The sequence below is a fragment of the Equus przewalskii genome, chromosome 6 (assembly GCF_037783145.1).
Source record: "Equus przewalskii isolate Varuska chromosome 6, EquPr2, whole genome shotgun sequence".
Taxonomy (NCBI): domain Eukaryota; kingdom Metazoa; phylum Chordata; class Mammalia; order Perissodactyla; family Equidae; genus Equus; species Equus przewalskii.
In genome coordinates this window covers 71,727,613-71,749,366 of record NC_091836.1, presented here as the reverse complement: position 1 = coordinate 71,749,366, position 21,754 = coordinate 71,727,613, and the positions used below count along the sequence as shown (strand labels likewise).

General features: G+C 43.1%; 2 protein-coding genes across 15 annotated transcripts in view; one reads left to right on the top strand and one right to left on the bottom strand.

Moving 5' to 3' along the window:
- The window catches only part of XNDC1N (XRCC1 N-terminal domain containing 1, N-terminal like), a 39,460-nt gene extending 37,487 nt beyond the window's left edge, over positions 1–1,973 (bottom strand). Inside the window, exons 1-4 of one of the 14 annotated variants that reach the window (XM_070626019.1) lie at positions 1,304–1,376; positions 861–956; positions 356–523; positions 22–162 (exon numbers count right to left, since the gene is read on the bottom strand). The gene's annotated coding sequence lies outside the window, so the exon portion shown is untranslated. Of the gene's footprint in view, positions 1–21; positions 163–355; positions 524–746; positions 1,077–1,237 lie in introns of those variants that run through there. The other 13 variants (XM_070626021.1, XM_070626023.1, XM_070626016.1 and 10 more) reach the window with 13 other exon arrangements.
- Positions 1,448–21,754, top strand: part of RNF121 (ring finger protein 121) — a 76,933-nt gene continuing 56,626 nt past the window's right edge. Inside the window, exon 1 of the mRNA XM_070626026.1 lies at positions 1,448–1,536. Coding sequence (XP_070482127.1) covers positions 1,474–1,536 — 63 coding nt within the window. The 5' untranslated portion in view covers positions 1,448–1,473. The remainder of the gene's footprint in view (positions 1,537–21,754) is intronic.

The window sequence follows — 21,754 nt, the reverse complement described above, 5'->3', positions numbered from 1 at the left end:
CTATAGAGATGTAAATATTACCCTGTAACTTTCTGTTGGCCCCAAAACAAAGTTGATTAGCGGCTGGCGGCCAGCGGTTCTGCTTCCTCAACCGGGGGTTTGCAGGTTCGCATCCTGGATGCAGACCTACACACCGTTCATCAAGCCACCTGTGGTGGCATCCTACATACAAAATAGAGGAAGACTGGCATGGATGTTAGCTCCGCGACAATCTTCCTCAAGCAAAAAGAGGAAGATTGGCCCTGGATATTAGTTCAGGGCCAATCTTCCTCACCAAAAAAATTGAAAAAAAGAAAAAAAGTTGACTGGCATTCTAGTACTCTGTGAGCCCACAGGTCATCCCAGCCCTATTCACCTGATAGATATAGCCGGCACGCCCAGGGGGCCGTGTGAGCAGGGGCCACAGGCTTGCAAGGTGTCGGATCTCGATGTACAAATAACAGGGTGTTGAAAATGAGTTAAGAAGCTGTAAGTTGGGGTGCAGCACAGTGAATAAAATGTATACCTAGGAGACAAGTAGGAGCTGGGAACGCAGGATGTGGGGTAGGAAAGAATACGAAGATGTGGGAAGTGGATCCTGCGGCGAGAGAGCCTAAGAAGCCGTTTGGGGGCCGTGGAGGTCCCGCAAGGCTTTTCAGCTCGCAGCCTCTGGAGCCTAAGCCGCGCGGCTACTTTCACGGCTCCTCGGAACGCGCTGTGCTACCCACTTCCTTGATGGCCACCCCTTCTCCCTTTCGGCCACTCACCTCCCCATCAACAACCCCCAACGTCCCTCACCCGGGACAATGGACCTTGAAGAGCCACCGCTGCCTCAGATCGCGGACCACAAACCCATTCTCCCGCCAATTCAGCCCTCTGACCTCCGCCTTCTGACCCGGAGCACCACTCTTCCGCCTTGTGAAGCCCGGGAACTCGTTCTGGAGTCTCATGAAGCCGCTGTTTCTGAAAAAGGACTCCTACCGAGGCAAAAAGGCATGTGCTCTAGCCCACAAAATACATTAGCGTGTTTTATGTATATTTTCACGCGCTCCCAATCTCCTGTCGAGAGAACGGAATTTAAACTTCCAGGTCAGATCGAATGCATTCTGGGAAATGTAGTCCTTAGCCTCCACGCCTCAATCCTCGGAGCCCAGAGTGAGGGAGCGTCGCGAAAGTTGACGGCTTAGGGACCCTTCCCTTGGGCTCTCTAAAGGAGAGAGTTGGTGAAATATTTGCAATGAAAATAATACAAGCTCACTTCCTCATTTCCCAAGAACCTCCCCCGTCGAAGCTTGGAAGTGCTTGGGAACTGTCCCTCCTTGACCTTTAAGTGAGCAGCAGGTAGATGGTCTCTTAGTTCCTGTCAGGTCTCCGCCTGTCTTGGTGCCCCGCCCCCCGTGCCGGAGCCTGCGCAGCCAATTGGCTGGGAGGACTTGAGCGGCGGAAGCAGCTGGCTCGCGCGGGGTCTGGGGGAGGGGGGGGAGAGCTGTGAAGATGGCGGCGGTGGTGGAGGTGGAGGTTGGAGGAGGTGCTGCCGGCGAACGGGAGCTGGATGAGGTAAGAAGAGTTGAGAGTCGAGGAGAGGAGGTGCTCAGCCTGAAAGTGAAGGGAGGGCAGGGGAGGTATCGGGGGTGGGGGTCCTCGGAGAGACGGGATCCTCAGAGGAAAGGAGCCGACTGGGGGGCGGGTGCGCGGAGAGGGAAATCCTTAGGACCCTGGACTCCAGGACTCCGAGGCGGTCATGGGAGTAGAAGATTTGCAGTAACCTCAAGGGTGGAGATGGAGGACAGGGAAAGAAGCCAGGGGGCTGAGGGTGTTAAAATTTTGAGATTATTAGCTGGGGGTCCTAGGGTAGGACTAGGGCTGAGAGGTAGCTTGAGTTGGAGGGCGTGGACTTCTGCGAGGGAGGGCCGGCTTTAACTGGGAAAGAACTCGGTCTAGGTTTGGAGTGGGGTTGGGGCGTTGGGGTCGGGGTCGCGGACCGAGGGAGTGCTAACCTAGTATTAGAGCTTTGAGTTATTTTTATGTAGGAGTTATTATTTATCCTTACATTCTAGAACTTTGTACATAATCTGTGTTCAGTAAAGTTTTGTCAGCGAACGAAAGAACGAATGGATGAATGAATGATTGTATACCGGAATTCACCCATTCACTCGTTTAACAAACATTATCACCTTTGTGCCGAGTGCTAAGGACACAGGGGCCCTCCCCTTGAAGAGCCCACAGTCTAGAGATGGGAGACACACAAGAAGACTAGTCGTTGTATCAGAGGTATAATGGTGGCACTGAGGCGAGGGGACCATTTCAGTGTGGGGTATGGAAGGCTTCTCAGAGGAGCTGAGTCTTAGAAAGATAAATGACTCTCTCCTTCTAGACTTATGAATCTTTGAGGGTGAGCTCCTTGAGGCTGTATGTTCCCTTTACCTATCTAATAGCCATTTAGCAACTGGTGTATTCAATTACCAGTGGTTCTTGAAGGAATCACTAGGAGGAAAGAGACGTTGAGTTTGAGGGGAGTGAAGGGACAGCGCTGAGAGAGAAGGTGAGACAACGACGGGGAAAGATTCTGAGGCCACAGGTACATTCATAGCTGGGGGTGCTTGTGGGCTTGCACATGACAGCATACGGACAGCCAGGAGGAATAGGAGGAGGGAGATTGATTGTCACGTTGGAACCAGTGGGATCAGAATCTTAGAGGCCCTAGCTGTGGGTAGGGTGGGTAGGGAGGATTGGGGCTGAGGCTCAGAGAAAGGGAGTAGAAGTAGATTTGAGAAGCAAAGACTATTGCTGGGTGGTGGGATGACTTGGAGGATTTGATTTATCTGATTGGGATCATTCAGGTGCAGGGAGGAGACTGAGAAACTAACAGGTGGTCAGAGCAAGGGGGGATTTTCAAAGAAGCATTTTAGCCCCATACCGCCTACTCACTAGAAACTACAGGTGTTTGGATACCACTGTTGGTGAGGTGGGATGGTTGTGAAGGGGCTCCAAGGCCCCTTCCAGCTTTAAGTTTCTGTGATTACAGTTGGCTGTGGTTCACTGGGATATATTTGAGAGCGCCTTGAAAAAGGTAACTACTGTATTGAAGTTATTACATATGGTTTGTTAGTCATAGGCTCTCCTTTGAGGAAGCCTGATTTCAGTTACATATGTTAGGGTTCACTGAGATAAAAAGCAAAAGTTTTGGAAGAGGAGAAAAGAACTTAAAGTTTTGATATAAAACATTTTTGATTTTTGCCTCTTAGCTTTTCTTCCCTTATTGTTTTAAGAATTTAAAAGCTTCCAGTAGCATAATACACTTCCAGAGTGTCGTGTCTAGAGGTCAACTTTATGTGTAACCACTAACATTCATCCCAGAAACTTTTGTTACTTGTTTCATTTACTGAGAAAGAATATAATCTGTTGTCTGCAAACTCTCTGTGGACTGGTTCTGTCCTTTTCTTTGTGTGTTTAAGAAAGTAATTCTGAGGGGCCGGCCCGGTGGCGCAGTGGTTAAGTGCACACGTTCCGCTTCGGCGGCCCAGGGTTTGCCAGTTTGGATCCTGGGTGTGGACATGGCACCGCTTGGCAAGCCATGCTGTGGCAGGTGTCCCACATATAAAGTAGAGGAAGATGGGCATGGACGTTAGCTCAGGGCCAGTCTTCCTCAGCAAAAACAGGAGGATTGGCAGCAGATGTTAGCTCAGGGCTAATCTTCCTCAAAAAAAAAAAAAAGAAAGAAAGTAACTCTGTGAAGCTGGAACAGTCAGTCATCCCTTCAACCTCCAAAAACAAACAAACCCCAAAAAACCAGGAGTCTAGTCTGACAGACCTTAATGTGTGTGTGGGTTTCCTGCTAATGTCTCCCCAGCTGTTCCTTAGCAGCCTTAACTAGTGAAAGAGAAGGTGAAATCCATCTTTTAATTGGTAATTATGGGGGTCTATTGTGTGTTATGCACTGGGAATTGAAAAATGAGTAAGACAGAATCTCTACCAACTTAGAGTATAGTGAAAAGATATGCAGATGGCCCATTACAATACTAGATAATTGCTGTAATGGAAGTGTGTTGACAAATTCAGTGGGGCACAAAAGACAAGCACTTGAGTCTGCTAGGGGGAGTCAATGAAGTCTTTATGATAGAGATGGATTTGAGCTGAACAATTAAAGGTTGGGTTTACAAAGAAGCAGTGGTTTACATGTGGCATCACAGTTGCCTTCCTGTAGCACTTTCTGCTTGGTAGACTCTGCTGTGGAGCCCAGGTTCTGAAAGGGTCGTGGATAGCCTAGCTCGGATGCACTTGGTGTCTTTGCCACTTCTTTGGAAAGATTGTGCATGCTGTGGTTTGTTCTTCAGAATATTGTATGTATGTTTCCAATATCAGATTCCATTAGTATGATAAGCAGCCAGGAATAGCAGCCATCAGTTCATTCATGTTGCTTTCCTCTTCTTTTGTCTTTTTCATTATTGCTTTCTCTAGTAGTTGAGGTCTTTTAGGCTTTACTAACTGCTTCTGCTGTTTTGGAGAGGTGGATAGAGAAGGAGGCTTAGGAAAGAGCTACCAGTAGAAAAGGCTACTGTTTGTTGAGCCCTTACCATGAACCAGCTGCTTTTTAAAGCCCTTTCCCTACATTATCTCATTTATTACTAACGGCAGCCCTATGAGTTAAATGGTGTTAACTGCATGTTATAAATGAGACTGAGGCTAGAGAGGTTAAGTAACTTTTCCTAGGATTCCACAGTTTGTGAGTGGGGAACTGCAGATTCCAACCCAGGTCTGCCTGTGCTGTACTGAACTTAGCCTGCGCTATACTGAGTACCTTGGTTCCATTTCTCACTCCATTATTTGTGCCTTGGGGGTAGGTAATTTAAAACTGTATGGTCTTAATTATCTTGTATGTGAAAATTGATACAGTACATTTGATAAGTGACTGTGATTCCAAATAGCCTTTTGAGTCTCACATTTGTGCGGTAAGTTTTATTAATATTCTCTGTTTGTGATAGAGGAAGTTGAGGTTCAGAGTATTTGAGACATGCATGCCAAGGGGCTGGTAACTACCAAGTCGTATTACTAAGATTTAAACCCATTTTTCTAGATGCCAAAGTGTTTGTTTTTCCTTTGTTAAAAGACCTAAACTGCAGACTCCTCTTACCAAAGTAAACTACCCCTTTCTTTATACACAAAAGTCTCATCTCCAAAACATGAAGCAGCATTTCATTCCTGAGAGGTTCAAAGTAGGGGTTAACTAAAGGAATATTGGTTTTTCTATACAGGTCTTTTAATTTACTGATAACTTGATTCTGCTGAACCCCTGGTCATGAGGAGCAGTCAGCTCAGTGGTAGTTAGGGAGGTGAGAGATGGTCTAGCCAGCTCAGGCTAGGTATTAAACAGGCTGTGATGACTGGCTAAGCTCACTTCTTTCTCTCAACTTGGAAAAGCACAGCTGCTTGAGGATATTAGTAGGATAAAGCATGGGTGCCAGCTAGGAGGCCCAGAAGCAGACCTCTTCCTGGAGCTGGTGAGTTCCTCCTCAAGGGGGTAGCTGGCCAACCCCTGAGAGGAATTGGAGGCATTGTTTTGGCACAGAGAGCTGGCTTGGGACCTAAGGTAGAAAAGCACTTCAACACCCAGTGAGGGCCAGCCAGCCTGCCTGGCCAGTGCCTGTAAATGCTGGATGTGTCTACTCTCAGCACTTGTTTATCTGCCAAAATGATGTAATATCATGCAGATCGGTGAGTAGTTTCCAGCTCAAGTTCAAAGCAAGTATCCCAGCCTACAACTAACCTGAGGTATTATTGCCTTAAGTGAGTAAATTCTCTCTTCTGGGCCCTGTTTTTATTCTTATTAAAAGAGGAGATTGGACTATTGGTGGTTTTTAAACCTTTATTTAGTCACACAATTCTTTATTCAAACAAAATCTCACGTCTAAGCCTTGTGGTTGGTCCTTACAGGAACTCAGAACACCCTGGTCGTCTCAAGCCACACTTTGAAAATCAAGGAGTTTTCTCTTACTGCCCACTGATTGCGTGACCCTACTTTATGTTCCTCCAACCTCCTGTACTTCCCTTAGCCTTGCCCTACCCAGCATTATTCTGTGTGTCTTCCCCACTAGACTGTTAGTACATGAGAGAGCAGAGTTTGTCTGTCTTGCTCATCGTCGTAATCCCTTCGCTCAGCATGGTGCCTGGTGTACAGAAGGCACCTAATAAGTGTTTGATAATTATTACTTTTGAGTAGCAGTAATAATGGCTACCATTTAGTGAATGTGATATGCCAGCTCCTCTGCTTAGTAGGACATGCTTTTTTATTGAATACTTACAACATCATATGAGAACTGAACTATTGGACTAAATCATGTCTAAAGCTCTTTCTGGCTCTAACATGCTGTGCACTGTGTTTCTGATTACTGCCAGGTCTTTGTTGGTGCTGTCCTGTCTGCCTAGAATACCTTTCCTTTCCCTCTGTACCTTTCCAAATCCTACCTGTACTTTAAAGTTCTAGTCCAAAGCTCTCTTGGCTTCTAGAACTATTTTTTTTTTTTTAAAGATTGGCACCTGAGCTAACAACTGTTGACAATCTTTTTTTTTTTCCCTGCTTCAGCTCCCCAAATCCCCCCAGTAGATAGTTGTATATCTTAGTTGCAGGTCCTTCTAGTTGTGGCATGTGGGACGCTGCCTCAACGTGGCCTGATGAGTGATGCCATGTCTGCACCCAGGATCTGAACCCTGGGCCGCCGCAGCGGAGCGCGTGAACTTAACCACTCAGCCATGGGGCCGGTCCCTAGAACTATTCTGATCTATGCTGATATCTTCTTTCCCTGCCTTGTATGGTTCTCTCTGTGTTCATTTGTCAATTCATCAAACTTCTCTGAAGCACCTTCTGCATGCAGGGCATTGTGCTGTGCCTGATAATACCAGGATGGATCAGGTGTGATAATTGCCTTAAAGGAGTTCACAGCCTAGCATGGGTAGAAAAAGACTGATAAATAAATACAAAAATATGTCACAGGTGCTGTGATACTGGAGTAGGTGCAGTGGGTACATCAAGGAGGAAATGGCAATCCATGTCATAGCTCCTCTTCCCAGCTAGATTGGTAAAACCCCAGCAGGCAGGCTGTAGAAGTTCTCATCCCTTGCCTCTTCAGAGTAGTAATCACTGTTTTGTTTTGTTGTTTTTCCTCCTGTGGGTCTCTCCCTGTAGACATTTGATAAACGTTCCTTGTTTCCAGGGGTTTTCTTCTCTAGGGATTCTTGGTCAAAGCCAAGATCTTACTAAGGGATTGAGGCTTGTGTGACTAAAGTTTAATCTTGGATATCTGACCTTTTGTCTTTGTTTTTTTTTAAGGCATGTAAAATGAGTAGTAGCATAGTGTAGTGGGGAAAAAACTAGAGTGGTAAAGAATAAACCTAGGTTCTAGACTAGAAATAGCAGATTTGTTTTATCTCAGAGACAGCCAAATGTAAATAGATGCTTAGAAGTCTGTGTTGAGAAGGATTCTGAGGCCAGGGCTCAGCTGGAGAGTGTTGAGGGAGAGTGCTAAAGGTGAAATAATATAGAGTACTTACTCTGTGCCAGGTCCTGTGCTGAGTGTTTTATATGCATTATCTAATTTAATACCACAGCCTTACAAGGTAGATACTGTTATGGTTATCCCCATTCCACAGATGTGGATACTGAGGCGTAGAAAATTTAAGTAACTTGCCCAATGTCAAGCAGGAGGGTAAGTGATAGAGGCTGGGGTTCAGATCCAAGATGACTCCAGCACCTGTGCTCTTAACGCCTCTGTGCAGTATGAGTACTATACACTCCCAGTACTGTCCTATTCTGGACATTTCTACTATGTAAGTGTGTGGCTTCGTTTACAGAGGTGATTTGATTGGGATCATGCTATTTGTCTGTCTCTCCTACGAGACTGAATTCTCCTTGAAAGGCTTATCCATCTTATATCCCTGGGGCCTGGCATAGAATATGAGTCAATAAATGTGTGAAGAACTCATGAAAGATTGCAACCTCTCTGTACCTCAGTTCTTCATCTGTGAAATGATAGATGTTGACTGGATGACCTTTTAGAGGTCTCTTGCAGCTTTGAAGGTCCTCAATTCCAGTGTTTTACTCTGCCTTGTGTTTCCTACACTTCTTATCAGGTACTCGGTAAATACTAGTGAGTGAATGAATGTTGGTATAATTATTGTTAATAATCTGTGCTAATAATATTGGCATGAGAGAAGAAGAAAATTATGATAGAGGAATTGTAGACAAAAAGGCCTACACATAACGTCCAATTTGGTAACCTTTGACGTTTCATGCAGTCGGAGTTTCCTGCTCTGGCAGACAGTCTTTCCCATCTGGTTTCGCATTAAAACACCTCCCATCCCCAGCTCATTCTTGCTTTTTGCAAGTCACTTTTTGATTAACCTTATGACTTAATGACTCGTGTACTTGCAGAAGGAATTTAAGGTGTCATCTGGTCAATAAAGAGCGGGTAGGAGAGAGAAGAAAAGATGAAGGGGAATGTTTTAACTCCTTGAGTGCAGGGACCATCTTTCTCTTTTCTGTACATTCCTCAGTGCTTTGCCCAGTGCTGGGCACATAGCAGACATCAATATATTTATTGAATAAATGAGAATGCTTGTAGAATAGGATTCTGCTCAAGGTTAAGGAAGTATTGAGTAAGGTGCAGTGGTTAACAAACACATTTGCTCTTCTGGCAATAACATACAGCGCCTGACAGTGTTTGCTTATAAACTGCTTATGAAGCATTTCCATTTTGAATTAATGCCATATTGCTTGTTACCAGTGAGTCCTAGGCACAGACTCTGAGGACCTGCTTTCTGCCCTCATGGTACCCTGTAGAGATTTCTGTCAGCACTTACCATGTGTATTGTTTGTCTCCCCTACTGGACAGAGAACTCCTTGAGGGGACAGAAACACATCGTTTTTTTATCCCAGTGTTCCCAATACCTAATCTCTCACAGGGGCTAGCTAGCATAGGGTAAATACTCAATGTTTATTAAACTTGAATCTTAAATCTAGTCCATCCACCCAGGTTGAACATCCCCAGCAAGTGACCACCCAGTCTATGTATAAACCCCTCTAATGATAGGGAGCTTATCATTCTGTGGTCAGCCTAGTCCCTCTTTGAATACCTCTGTTGCAATATTCTTCAAATTAGGCTAGAATTCTTATTTCTGTGGCTTCAACTTTTAGTCTTCCGTGTACCTTTTCCCAGATCCTGCTTCTTTGCATCTTGGACCCATGGAGGTGCATGCGCTTCTAGAGAATGCCTCTGGGGAGTATAGGCTTGGTCACCTGAAGCTATTTGGCCTCAAAGCTTACTCCATGAAAGCCAACCCAAGATAATCCATCTGCTGTCATTCTTATCTCCATTTTATTTCTTTGTGCTTTCCCTTTTTGGAGTCATTTATTATCTCTTTGCTCCTCAGAGGAAAATCTGTAGGTAAACATAAACTCATTAGTTCTCTCTAAAGTGCAGCTTTCCCAAGGGGATGCTGAGTTATGGCCACGGGGCTTTTGGCTATGAGCAACTAGGAAGAGACTAGGGAAGGGAGAAGCAGAGAGCTAGAGGCAGAGAGCATGAGCCCTGCCAAGGTTTGTGTCGTCTCCACGCCGCCCCCCCCCCCCCCCCCGTCCTTCCCCCTTCCCTGTAGGGTGTTCTCAATAACTGAATGCATACTGTTACTGAAGAGGCCTCCAGTGACATTTTACTCCCCATTGCTTATACGATTGAGCCTAACCTCTTCTGAGTCTGCCATTTAGCACACTGCAGAAACAGTCTTTTCTCCTTCTATTCTAATGATAACAATAACTTTTTAAGTGCATACTACGTTCCAGGCACTATGCTAAGGATTTTACATGCATTAGCTCTTTTAATTGTATTTTAATACTATTATTATCTTCATTTTCTGGATGAGAAAAACTGAGGCACAGTGGAGTAGTTTATTCAAGGTTGCTTAGCTTATAAGTGGACTTGGGATTTGAACCTGGTCATTTGACTCCACGATCTTTATTGCTGGTGTACTCTATAGCATGGATTCACTGTTTTCAAAATTCACCATGTATTTATTGAGTATTTAATTATGCCAGATACTTTATTTGGTCTTGGGAATTCATAAATGGATAAAGAGACTATTTCTGCTGCACAAGAGTTCATGGTCTGATGGGGAGGGGGACCCGTCAAGTGATAATGACAGTATAGTGTGATGAATAGAGGTACGTACAAGGTACCAGAGGTACATGAAAGGAGGAGTGCTTAAGTGTGTTTGGGAGAGTTAGGGAAGACTTCAGAGAGGATATGACGTTGGCTGGATTCTTAATGGAGGGGTAAAAGTTGACCACGTGGATAGGAGGCCAGTTTAGGCCAAGGTAAAAAGCGTATATGTGAAGGAATGGAGGCATGAAATCTCTAATTTCTTAAGCATACTGTTCTCTACTAATAAAACATTTATTGATAACTGCTTGCTTTGTGCAAGGCACTGTGTTAAGCGCTTGGGTTTAGAGAAAAGATACTAAATCATGTTTCTCGCCTTCAGAGAGCTTACAGTTCAGTTAGAAAAACAGGACATGTAGTCTGGTTGGGAAGGTAATGGCTGTAATCATAAAATAAGTAGTAGTAAATACCTTATCAGTAGAAAAAACAAGGTACTATTGGGGAAGTAAATCCCTTTTCCTTGGTATGGTTAGGAAAGACTTCATGGAGAAGGAGCCATCTGAGCTGGGCTTAATGGAGAGAGCATAAGGAATAAAGGCCCCAAGTAAATGTGAGAAAGAAGGATGTATTTGGGGATCCGCAGGTCAGAGGCTTAAGTGCTATATCTGGAAACATAGGTGGGGGCCAACGTGAGGTTGACTGAATGCCAGGCTGAGGGGTTAAGATATGTTTATTCATTCCTTCAGTCATCAATTATTGAGTGCTTATATGTGCCATATACTGTGCTGCAGACACAAAGATGAAGACATGGATCCTGCTCTCAGGGGCCTAATAGTCATGTAGGGGAAGATAGACATGGAAACAAATAGCTGAAGGATAGTGTGTGTGTTATGTACTGCGGTGATGCAAAGGAGGGGTGATTAACTGCTTGAGAGAGTCATTAAAAACTGAGAAGATGCTTGAATTGGTTCTTGAAGATTGTTTGAGTTCACTAGATAGTAAAAGTTTGTGAGGTAGGAAGAGTGGTCCAGCAAAATGAAAAGATATGCAAAGGCTTGGAGGCATTAAACAGCATAGAATATTCTGGGAACTGTAAGAATTGGAGTGTAGGTTAAATGTAGGGGATAGCAATGAATGATAAGGTTGGAGAGGCCTTTTTAACAACATGCTAAGAAGCTTGGGCTTGTAACATATTCAGATCTGTGTCTAAGAATGATCAAGTCTGGTAGAAGTATGAGTTATTTTTGGAAGGATCAAGTTGGGGAAAGAGAAGAAGTTAGTTGGGAATACTGTGGTTGTCTAAGAGTGAGATGATGAAGATCCGAGCATGAGCAAAGGCAGTGAGGATGGAGAAAAGTGAGCAGCTATAAAAATATTAAATAGCAGTGCTTCCAGTTATGTTTTTGCCCCTTTCCATTCCTCTCCCTAATTCACTCACTCACACATTCATCAAGCATTTATTAAGTATGTAATCTGTATTGTTTATTCATTCTTCTTCAAATACTTGTGACTTCAATATGTCAGGCATTTTTCTAGGTCCCAGAAATTCAGCAATGAAGGAGACAATCAAGGTTTTTGCTCTTGTGAAGTTTACTTTCTAATTGGGGCACACAGATGACAAGTAATGATTAAGGTAACTCCAAATGGTGGTACATGCTCTGAGGAAAGTGGGGTGATGTGGTAGAGAATGACTGGAGGAGAGGTGCTACTTTAAATAGAGGGGTTAGGGAAAGCCTCTGAGGAGGTGATATTTGAATCAAGACCTGAATGAAGAAGACCTAGCAATTTGAAGGTTTGGAAGCAGACGTGTCAAGAGGAGGGAGAAGCAAGTACATATTGGTGGGAATGAGTTAGGCGTGTCTTGGAAACAAAAAGAAGGCCAGTGTGACTGAATCATAGTGAGCAAGGGAAAAATAGTACCATCTGAGGTCAAGGAGTTTGGCACAGTCAGATCTGTAAGGCCTTGTAGATGCTGCTAAATATGTTGAATTTTATTGAGAGTACAATGAAAAGATTTTGGATGGTTTTAAAAATGAGAGTCAGGTGAGCTGATTTGCATTTTTTTTGTTTGTTTTTTTTTTTTTTGAGGAAGATTAGCCCTCAGCTAACTACTGCCAGTCCTCCTCTTTTTGCTGAGGAAGCCTGGCTCTGAGCTAACATCCGTGCCCATCTTCCTCTAGTTTATACGTGGGACACCTACCACAGCATGGCTGCCAAGCAGTGCCATGTCCGCACCCGGGATCCGAACCAGCGAGCCCCGGGCCGCCGAGAAGCGAGAAGCGAAACGTGCGAACTTAACCGCTGCGCCACCGGGCTGGCCCCGTGCTGATTTGCATTTTTACAGTCTTTTTTTCTGCTTTGAGGAGAATGGATTGTAGGCGGGCGTTCAAGGAGAGCAGTTAGGAGACTATTACAGTAGTCCAGGTAAGAAGTGATAGTGTTAGAGTTGTGAGGGGTGGGCGAGTAGCAGAGATGATGGAGAAAAGTGGATGAGTTTAGAATATGTTTTGGAGTGGAGGCTACAGGACTTGCTGGTGGATTGGATATGGGATGTAAGGGAAAGAAAATAATGAAGCTTGACTTTCAGCTTTTGGATTAGTTTTGCTTTGACTTGAATAATTGACAACACCATGGTTGATGGTAATGTGAAGGTACCGTGAACTGAACAAAAATGACCAGGGGAGAAATTTTTTGGGGGGAGGGAGGAAATGTGAAAAATTCTATTTGGCTGTGTTAAGTTTGAGATGGCAATGAAACATCTAAGTGGTAGTGTTAATTAGACAGTTGGAAATAAGAACTTAGAGCTCAGGGGAGAGGTCTGGACATTGGTCTGGGACTCTGAAGATCTGGCTTTTTATCCTAGCTCTATGACACAGTTGTTACCTAAGGCAAGTCTGTAAGTCACCTGGGTTGCAATGTAGTCAGCATAAAGAATAATGAAGTTATTTGTTATGCCAGCCTCATGCGTATGCTGGGAGAATCCTGTTTGTTTATTTATCCATTCATCAACCATACACTGAGCATTTACCAGGCACTGTTTTAGATGTGAAGAATAACAAAGAAATGGGCCTGCTCTCAGGCTTCTCATAGTCTAGTGGAAGAGTTAGTCAGATAAACAGATGTGACAAATGCTGTAATACAAAAGCACAGAGATCCCTGGGAGCACAGAAAATGGTGGGCAGGGGATCAGGAAAGGCTCCCCAGAAGTGGCACTTTAGCTGGTCTGAAAGATGACTGGAAATTAACCAGCTAAAAAAAGAAGGGAAGGGCCCTCTAGGCAGGGGGAGCAACATGTGCAAGGTGGGAGGTGAGAGAGAGAATGGCACTGTCGGGGAAGTGTATGTGGTTTAGTATTATGGAGCATCAGAGTAGAAGTGGGGAGTAATGAGAAAGTAGGGAGACTAGGGAGGGAGGCAGGTGTGAGATCACATAAAGCCTTATATACTGTGCTAAGGAGTTTGGGTTTTTATGTGTAGTGGATGATTAGCTATGGGAGAGTTTTAAGCACTTAGGTGAATGACATGGATCAGATTTGCATTTTAGAAGATCACTGGGGACAGAAATGGAGAAGAAATTAAAGAGGCAGGGAAGACTTGCTTTAATCCAGGCAGGTGTGGCTTCCAGATTTATCTAATTCCAAAGTGCATCTATTTTCTGGTGTGTTATACATAGTAGGGGAGCATATGTTAAGTGCCAGAGGATTGGGGGAGCAGAGGAAGGTAAAACTGGAAAGGCAGACTGGGGTCAGATCGTGGCCTTGTGCGGTCACAGGAGCTCACTTTCAATGCTCTCATGGAGGGCATCGTGTAGCCTACTGTGGAGTTCTTTATTTTTCTTATAGGCAGCATTGAGACATCAGAAGATTTTGAACTTGGGAAAAATAGTGACTGGCAAGAAGGGCGTGAGGTTGAAGGGCCTGAATTGAGTTTGTAGCTTGAGTAATAGAAAGGAAGGAAGAGGTGGAAGAGACATCTCCTGCCGTACTGACCTCTGCCTTTTGGTACAACCAGCCACGTTCTTTAGTTTCTTTCCTCCTCGAAGCTTCCTTCAGTCCTAGTTGTATGCTGTGTTAAGTTTGGAAAGTATTTACTGCTGGCTATTAATGATCATGTAAGGTTTCATGTTACTATTTCTCTTATGAGAAAGAGCTACTTTCTAACTTAGTAGACACAAAGGATGGAGGACCTTTGTCAGCTCTATGTCTCTGATGTGGTCCTGATGCCAACCTTTCTCTTCTCTTTGGATCAAGTTCTGAGTTCCTTAAGGAGAAGAAAGGGCACTTTGAGCAGAGCCGAAGTGGATGACCGTAGCTTGTGATTCTGTCATGTGCTTGATATCTCTCACTGGCTAAAGGAATGGAGGGAGGGGGCCAGTTTTCTAAGTGATGGGGCATTTTGATAGCTACCTCTGAGTGTGGGCCACTGAAGGAATGACTTACACAGATTATACTTCTTCTCAGAGAGCAGCAGCTGTCTCAGGGGTATCTGGTAGTAGCCAATATAAAGTAAGTTCTGTTGGTTTCAGATGGCTTTCCCGGTTCCTCTGGATTTTTTGGCAGCATCATCCACACCGTTTGTTCAGGAGAGAATTACGCAGTCTCTGTGTATTTCCAGAGCACGTGCTTTGTGTCTAGGTGTGAAGTGTGAGGGGGATGCTGAACATTAAGGCATTATCCTCATCTTCAGAACAGTTAACAAGGGGCTGTCGCGGTGGCACAGCGATTAAGTGCGCACATTCCGCTTCGGCGGCCTGGGGTCCGCTGGTTCGGATCCTGGGTACGGACATGACACCGCTCATCAAGCCATGCTATGGTAGGCGTCCCACATATAAAGTAGAGGAAGATGGGCACGGATGTTAGCTCAGGGCCAGTCTTCCTCAGCAAAAAGAGGAGGATTGGCAGCAGATGTTAGCTCAGGGCCGATCTTCCTCAAAAAAAGCAGTTAACATTATGTAACATCAATCTGACATTTATTGAACACATACAATGTGTCAGATTACCTGCTAGTTCTTTGAAACACAAAGATGAATAAGATATAAATGATCCTCAGACCACTTTACACCCAGTAGGATTGCTAAATGGGAGAAAATATTTGCAAATCATGTGTCTGATGATGAGGGACTTTATATTCAGAATATATAAAGAACTCTTACAACTCAACAAGAAAAAGTTAACCCAATAAAAAATGGACAATCTGGGGGCTGGCCCCGTGGCCAAGTGGTTAAGTTCACATGCTCCGCTGGAGGTGGCCCAGTGTTTCGTTGGTTCGAATCCTGGGCGTGGACATGGCACTGCTCATCAAACCATGCTGAGGCAGCGTCCCACATGCCACAACTAGAAGGACCCACAACGAAGAACATACAACTATGTACCGGGGGGCTTTGGGGAGAAAAAAGGAAAAAAATAAAAAAATCTTAAAAAAAAAAAAGGACAATCTGAATAGACTTTTCTCCAGAGAAAATGTACAAATGGCCAATAAACACGTGAAAAGATGTTCAACATAATTAGCCATCAGAGAAGTGCAAATCAAAACCACAGTGATACCACTTCATACCCACTATGATGCTATAATAAAAAAGACACAATAACAAGTGTTGAGGATGTGGAGAAATTGGAACCCTCATACACTGCTATCAGAAATGTAAAATGGTGCAACTGTTGTGGAAAACAGTCTGGCAGTTCCTCAAAAGGTTAAGCATAGAGTTGCTGTGTGACAACCCAGTGATTCCTCCCCTAGGTATATACTCAAGAAATAAAAACGTATGTCCACACAAAATCTTATACATAAATATTCATAGCAATATTCATAATAGCCAAAAAGTAGAAACAACCCAAATGTCTATCAACTGATAAATGGATAAATAAAATGTATATCCATATAGTGGAATATTATTAGGCAAGAAAAAGGGATGAACTACTGATACATGCTATAACATGGATATTCCTTGAAAAACATTATGTTATGTGAAAAGCCAGTCAAAAAAGACCCCATGTTGTATGACTTCATTTATATGAAAGGTCTAGAAAAGGCAAATCTACAGAGATGTAAAGTAGATTGCTGGTTGCCTAGGTCTAGGAATGGGGAGTTGGCAAATGAGCATGGGGTTTCTTTTTAAGTGATAAAAATGACTTAAAATAGTTGCACAACTCTGTAAATATGCAAACAATCAGTGAATTACCCACCTAAAATGGATGCTCTACTTCAACAAAGCTTTAAGAAAAAGAAAAGATCCTTGGCTTCAAGATGATTAGAGTCTGGTGATAGAAACAGACTCAGAAACAAGTATAAAAAGTAATAAATGTGACGGAGACATGTGCAAAGTGCAAATTTCTATGGGAGAATAGAGGAGGAAAGGAATTACTCCACTTGAGGAGATCTAATAGACTGTAAGCTCCTTGGGAGTGAGAGCTGTTATTTATTTATTGTTGTATCCCCAGTCTAAAGCTTAACATAGGATCAGTTAACAGTTGTTGAATGGATGTGTGAATGAATAAAGTTGGAGAGTGTCTCATAAAGTGGGTGTTATTTGAGCTGCATCTTCAAGAGTGAAAAAAGAACTAGACTGTGAAGGTGAGGAAAGAATTCTAGGGAGAGAAGGCAGCAGCAGCCAAAGCACCGAGGGATAAAAGGGAAAAGCATTTTAGAGTGGTAGGTGGTTCCTTGTGGCTGCAGTAAAAGCCATTTGGTGGAGAATGGTGAGATAAGTAGCTGGTTCGAGCAGATTATGAAGTACCTTGTATATCAAACAAAGGAGTTTGGACTTTAATCCGAAGGCAATAGAAAGTTCTCAAAGTTTGTCAAATTAGGGTGCCGATGTGGTCAGATGTCTGTCTGATAAAGATCACTGTGGCTGCTCCTATGTTATGAATCTGTTCTGGCAAGATGAGAGTCAGGGAGATCACCTTGGAGGTCACTGCAGGAGTCTAGAAGAGAGCAAAGATAAAAGTCTGAACTGAGGAGGTGTGGCAATGAAAAATTCAAGGGAGATTTTATAGGTGGGTAGATGTGATCAGCACACGAATAGTCCAGATGGTAAAGGCTTTAGGAAATCATAGAAAGGATAGTTCGGTTCTGGAAGAGTTTCCGGAGGAGGTGACATCTGGGTTGGGTCTTTAAGGATGGAGTGCATGTAGGAAAGAGTGAGAGAGGATGGCCAGGTATGGAGGAAGCCAGTCTGAGAAACATGAATTTGTTGGGATAGGAATTGAAGAACCAAAGAAGCAAAAGTTAAGTGCCCCCAAATTTGATAATTGTTCAGTGGAAGAGAGGTCATTAAACTATTCCTTTTACTTTTGTATATATTTGAAAAGTTTCATTAAAAAAGCTTTCCAACTCAGCTGGCCTGGAGGATGTGCTTTCTGGTGATGGCAGGAGGGGTGGGGGTGGAGGGCAGACAGCAGTGGCAGCAATTCTTACAACCAGCATCTACTTTCGCTTCACCGTCCAGAGTGTGCCGTCCACATTAGGCCTTACAGTTTGGCTAAGCATATCTAATGTCTGCAGGATCCCCAGCTGATTTATGAGATCTGAAAAGTGAGGTAGTTCCACTTTGATTTATTGGCTTTAAATTCTTGGCAAGGCTCTAGGGAGTTGGAGAAGAATGTGAATGGGAGGAGAATGGGGAGCTACAAGTATGGGTAGCCTGTGAACCTTTGACTTCACTTGTTATCCTAATCACCCAACAGACCACAGTACCTGTCCCGACAAGATAGAGGCAGCCAGCCTGGTTGTTGTGCTGTATTCATAGCAGGTTCAGGAGCTAGCTAATCTCTCCTTTCTCTGGGCTTACGCAGCATTTTGTTTATGTCATTGGTTATCCTTATCATATTGTGTTTAATAATCTGCCTCCCCCTACCCTCTGGACTGTGAATGCCTCAAGAGCAAAGGTTGGACTTATACATCTCTAATGTTTGGTAAAAAGTGAAGTCTCTAGCTACATGGTTGATCAGTCTCTAACTTGGAAGGATCAGCTGAGACCTCTGAAATGCCAGTTGCTCTGGTGGATGGGCACATCTTCCACAGTTTAGGACCCCTTTGCAATTAGCAGCTACTTGAAGCCCGGGCGAGAGGCCATCTCCTGAGTGATGGGTATTCCTGATGCATGCATATGGTAGTCACTTGGTAAATTTTCATTGATTTAATTTGATAGCCTCCTGTTATATCACACCTCGCCACACTGGAGGCATTTTGCTTCTACTTCTGTGGTAACTAAGGAAACCGTGGCAGTTTGGAAAGCCAGAATATTATAGCTGACTCCAAAGCTTTGGAGTTAGTCAGATTTGATCTGAATTATTACAGCATTTTAGCTTTAAGGGACCTTGAAAATCACCTAAGCCAGTCCCCTCATTTTATATATGGGGAAACTGAGGCATAGAGAGGCATGCCCTATTCATTGACATATAGCAAGTAAATAGCTACACCAGATTAGGACCTCCAGCTGTTTTTCTCTTCACTGAGAAAGGTAGTTGTTTCCCTGAAGCCATTTCTTGGGGTAAAAAGTGGGAATGAGATAAAACCCAAGGAAATAAGAGATACTACGTGGCCTAAGTTTCACTCTCCATTTTGCCCAGCGTGTTCTTGTCGTGTTGGAAACCTTTTGGGGAAACCAGAGTGTCTATGTGTAGCCTCCTTTTTCATTCTTCTCTTAGCCTGCTTTTTTTTTCTTTATAACCCTGCTACCAGAAATTATTTTATATATATGAATATATGCTTATTTACGTTTATTATCTGTCTTCTGCTTTAGAAGGTAAGTTTTATAAGGGAGGAGACTTTGTTTTATGCCTGTCTTACGATCGAATGCATGAATTAGTGAATGAACAAACAAGTATTTATTGGCTACCTTCAAGATGCCTGGCACATGCTTTCCATGATTTTGGTGTTTGTAGGTCAATGACATATCTGTTTCTTTGTTTGGGTTTGATCATTCATGAATGTATCTAAACCCATGTTGAACACAACAGATATTATTGTCAAGTGATTGCACAGTGACTTTATAGTGCTCGTATGAGTAGAGTGAGTTTCACTTTTTTGTGGATTTAGGAAGTGTGAGATCTAGTGTGAACCTAAACCTCATGCTGTTTGATCGGAAAGGCCCAGTAGGAAGGAGAATCTCAGAAGCAGGAGAGCAAAGTGACTTGGCAGCTAGAGAGAGAAAACTTCATCCGTAGCTGTAGGGAGAGGAGACAGCAGGACCGAGGGCTGACTTATCCATTAGGCACAGTAAGCACCGTGCCCAGGGACCCACAGAAATGTTTTAATTTCTTTTAATCAAAAGTAAAAACTGGGTATGATTCAGCTTGGATTATACATCTTTATACCAATGCAGTCATAAAATATATTAAGTATTTATTTTATTTATTTATTTATTTTTGAGGAAGATTAACCCTGAGCTAACTGCTGCCAATCCTCCTCTTTTTGCTGAGGAAGACTGGCCCTGAGCTAACATCCATGCCCATCTTCCTCTCCTTTATATGTGGGACGCCTACCACAGCATGGTGTGCCAAGTGGTGCCATGTCCGCACCTGGGATCTGAGCTGGTGAACCCCTAGCTGCCGAAGAGGAATATATGAACTTAACTGCTGCACCACCAGGCCGGCCCCTAAGTATTTTTTTAATGAAGGAAGTGGCCCATAAAGGCAAAAGTACCTAGGGCCCACAAAAGTCATAATGTGACCCTAGCAGGACCTTGTGACTAGTCATTGGCTTGGCCATTTGAGACCCTAAACCCTGACTGACTTCTCCTTTAAGGTCTGTGACCCTCTCCTCACTGCTCCTGCCCCTGTCCTCAGTAACCATGATCTTCAGTGAGTCATTTCTCTCCTTTATATCTCATCTGTACCTTCTATAACATAGAAATGATTGTGCTCCCTGGGCTGAAAATCCGTGCTTTTAAAACAGCCTAATTATTTTATTTTTTATCTGTCTTCTCAAGGGCGAGAAAAAAGTCTGGTTTATCTCTGTATCTCCCTGCTAGCCTAGGATCTGCACATGTAGAACAGGAGTACCTTAAATGAATAAGTACCTCACATGAGTAAATGAATGAGTGAATGAATAAATGTATCAAACCTCACAAATAGCTTCAGAGGATTTATTTATTTATGGTATTATATATAGTATATATATATAGTATAGTATATAGTATTATATATATATAGTATATATACATAGTATAGTATAGTATATAGTATTATATATGGTATTATATATAGTTCTACAGCTATCTTTTAGTCTTTTCTAAGGGTCTGTCAGCAAGATTTATAGAGCTGTGTGGACACTCAAGAAAATGATGTGGAAAACAAGAGTGATGCACCATCCTAGAGAGTTAAGAGACAACATGAAGAATCAGATACATATAAGGAATGAATAATCTTTTCAACAAATGTGCTGAGACAACTAGATAAGCACATGTAAAAGAATGAAGTTGGACCTCTACCTCACGTGGTATACAATAATTAACTCAAAATGGATCAGTGATCCAAATGTAATAAGTAAAAACTATAAAATTATTCGAAGAAAGCATAGTCATAAATCATGACTGGATTAGGCAATGGTTTCTTAGCTATGACACCAAAAGCACAAACAATGAAAGAAAAAATAAATAAGTTGGACTTCATCAAAATGAAGAACGTTTTTGTTGCAAGGGACATCACCAAGAAAGTGAAAAGACAACCCATGGAATGGGAGAAAATATTTGCAAGTCATATATCAGATAAGGGACTTTGTATCCAGAATATATAACTTTTACAACTCAACAATAAAAATATGAATAACCCAATAAATAAGTGGACAAAGGGTTCTGATATGACACGTAAGAAGCTTGGAAGTTAACCACTCTGTCCTAACAACAAGTAAAAAGCTGAACAAACTGAAAATCAACAAATCTTCATAGATCTGGGAGAGAAGTGAAGTGAGAAGATCTGTAACAATAAGAGAAGTAACAGAAGAGATCTAGGGCAAACTGCTGCCCCCAAAATTGGAGAGACCAACCAGCAAATACAAAATATCACATCTTACAGCAGCAGAAACATCTGTGGGAACCAGTGCTGAAGTAGGGAAACTTGGACTGTTTGATGAATTGCTGGAGGCTAATTGTGGACAACTCTAAGAATTAGAAACTCCAGAGGGACTCAGTCATTGAGGGCCCCCACAATTTTGTGAGTTTTACTTCCTGGATATCTACCAGTTTTACACTTATTGAGAAAAATCCCCTCGTGCTTCTGGCAGGGGGAAAGGAACCATTTAAAAATTCTACAGAGCATTCTGTTCTTCTTAACAAGGTCTGCCATCACGAGAAACTATTTAACCAGAGCCTAACTGACCTAGGGGAAGGGAAATACCCAACTCTAGCCAGCTCTAGCCTTCCATGTGGGAGAACGGAAATACCCAACTCCAGCCCATTCAAGCCATTCCATCCTAAGAGGAGTGGGTGAGGGACTGAGAAGCACTTGTGAAGGTCACACTCCAAAGGCACAGACTCACTAAAAAACTGAAAATCATAGAACTGTAGAATGCTTCCCCTACTCCCACGTCTCACCACCACATTACTAAAGGCCTATTTGTAGCAGTTCCTTTTACTTGGTATATCATGCAAGAAAAAATTGCAAGACATACTAAAAGGCAAAAAATACA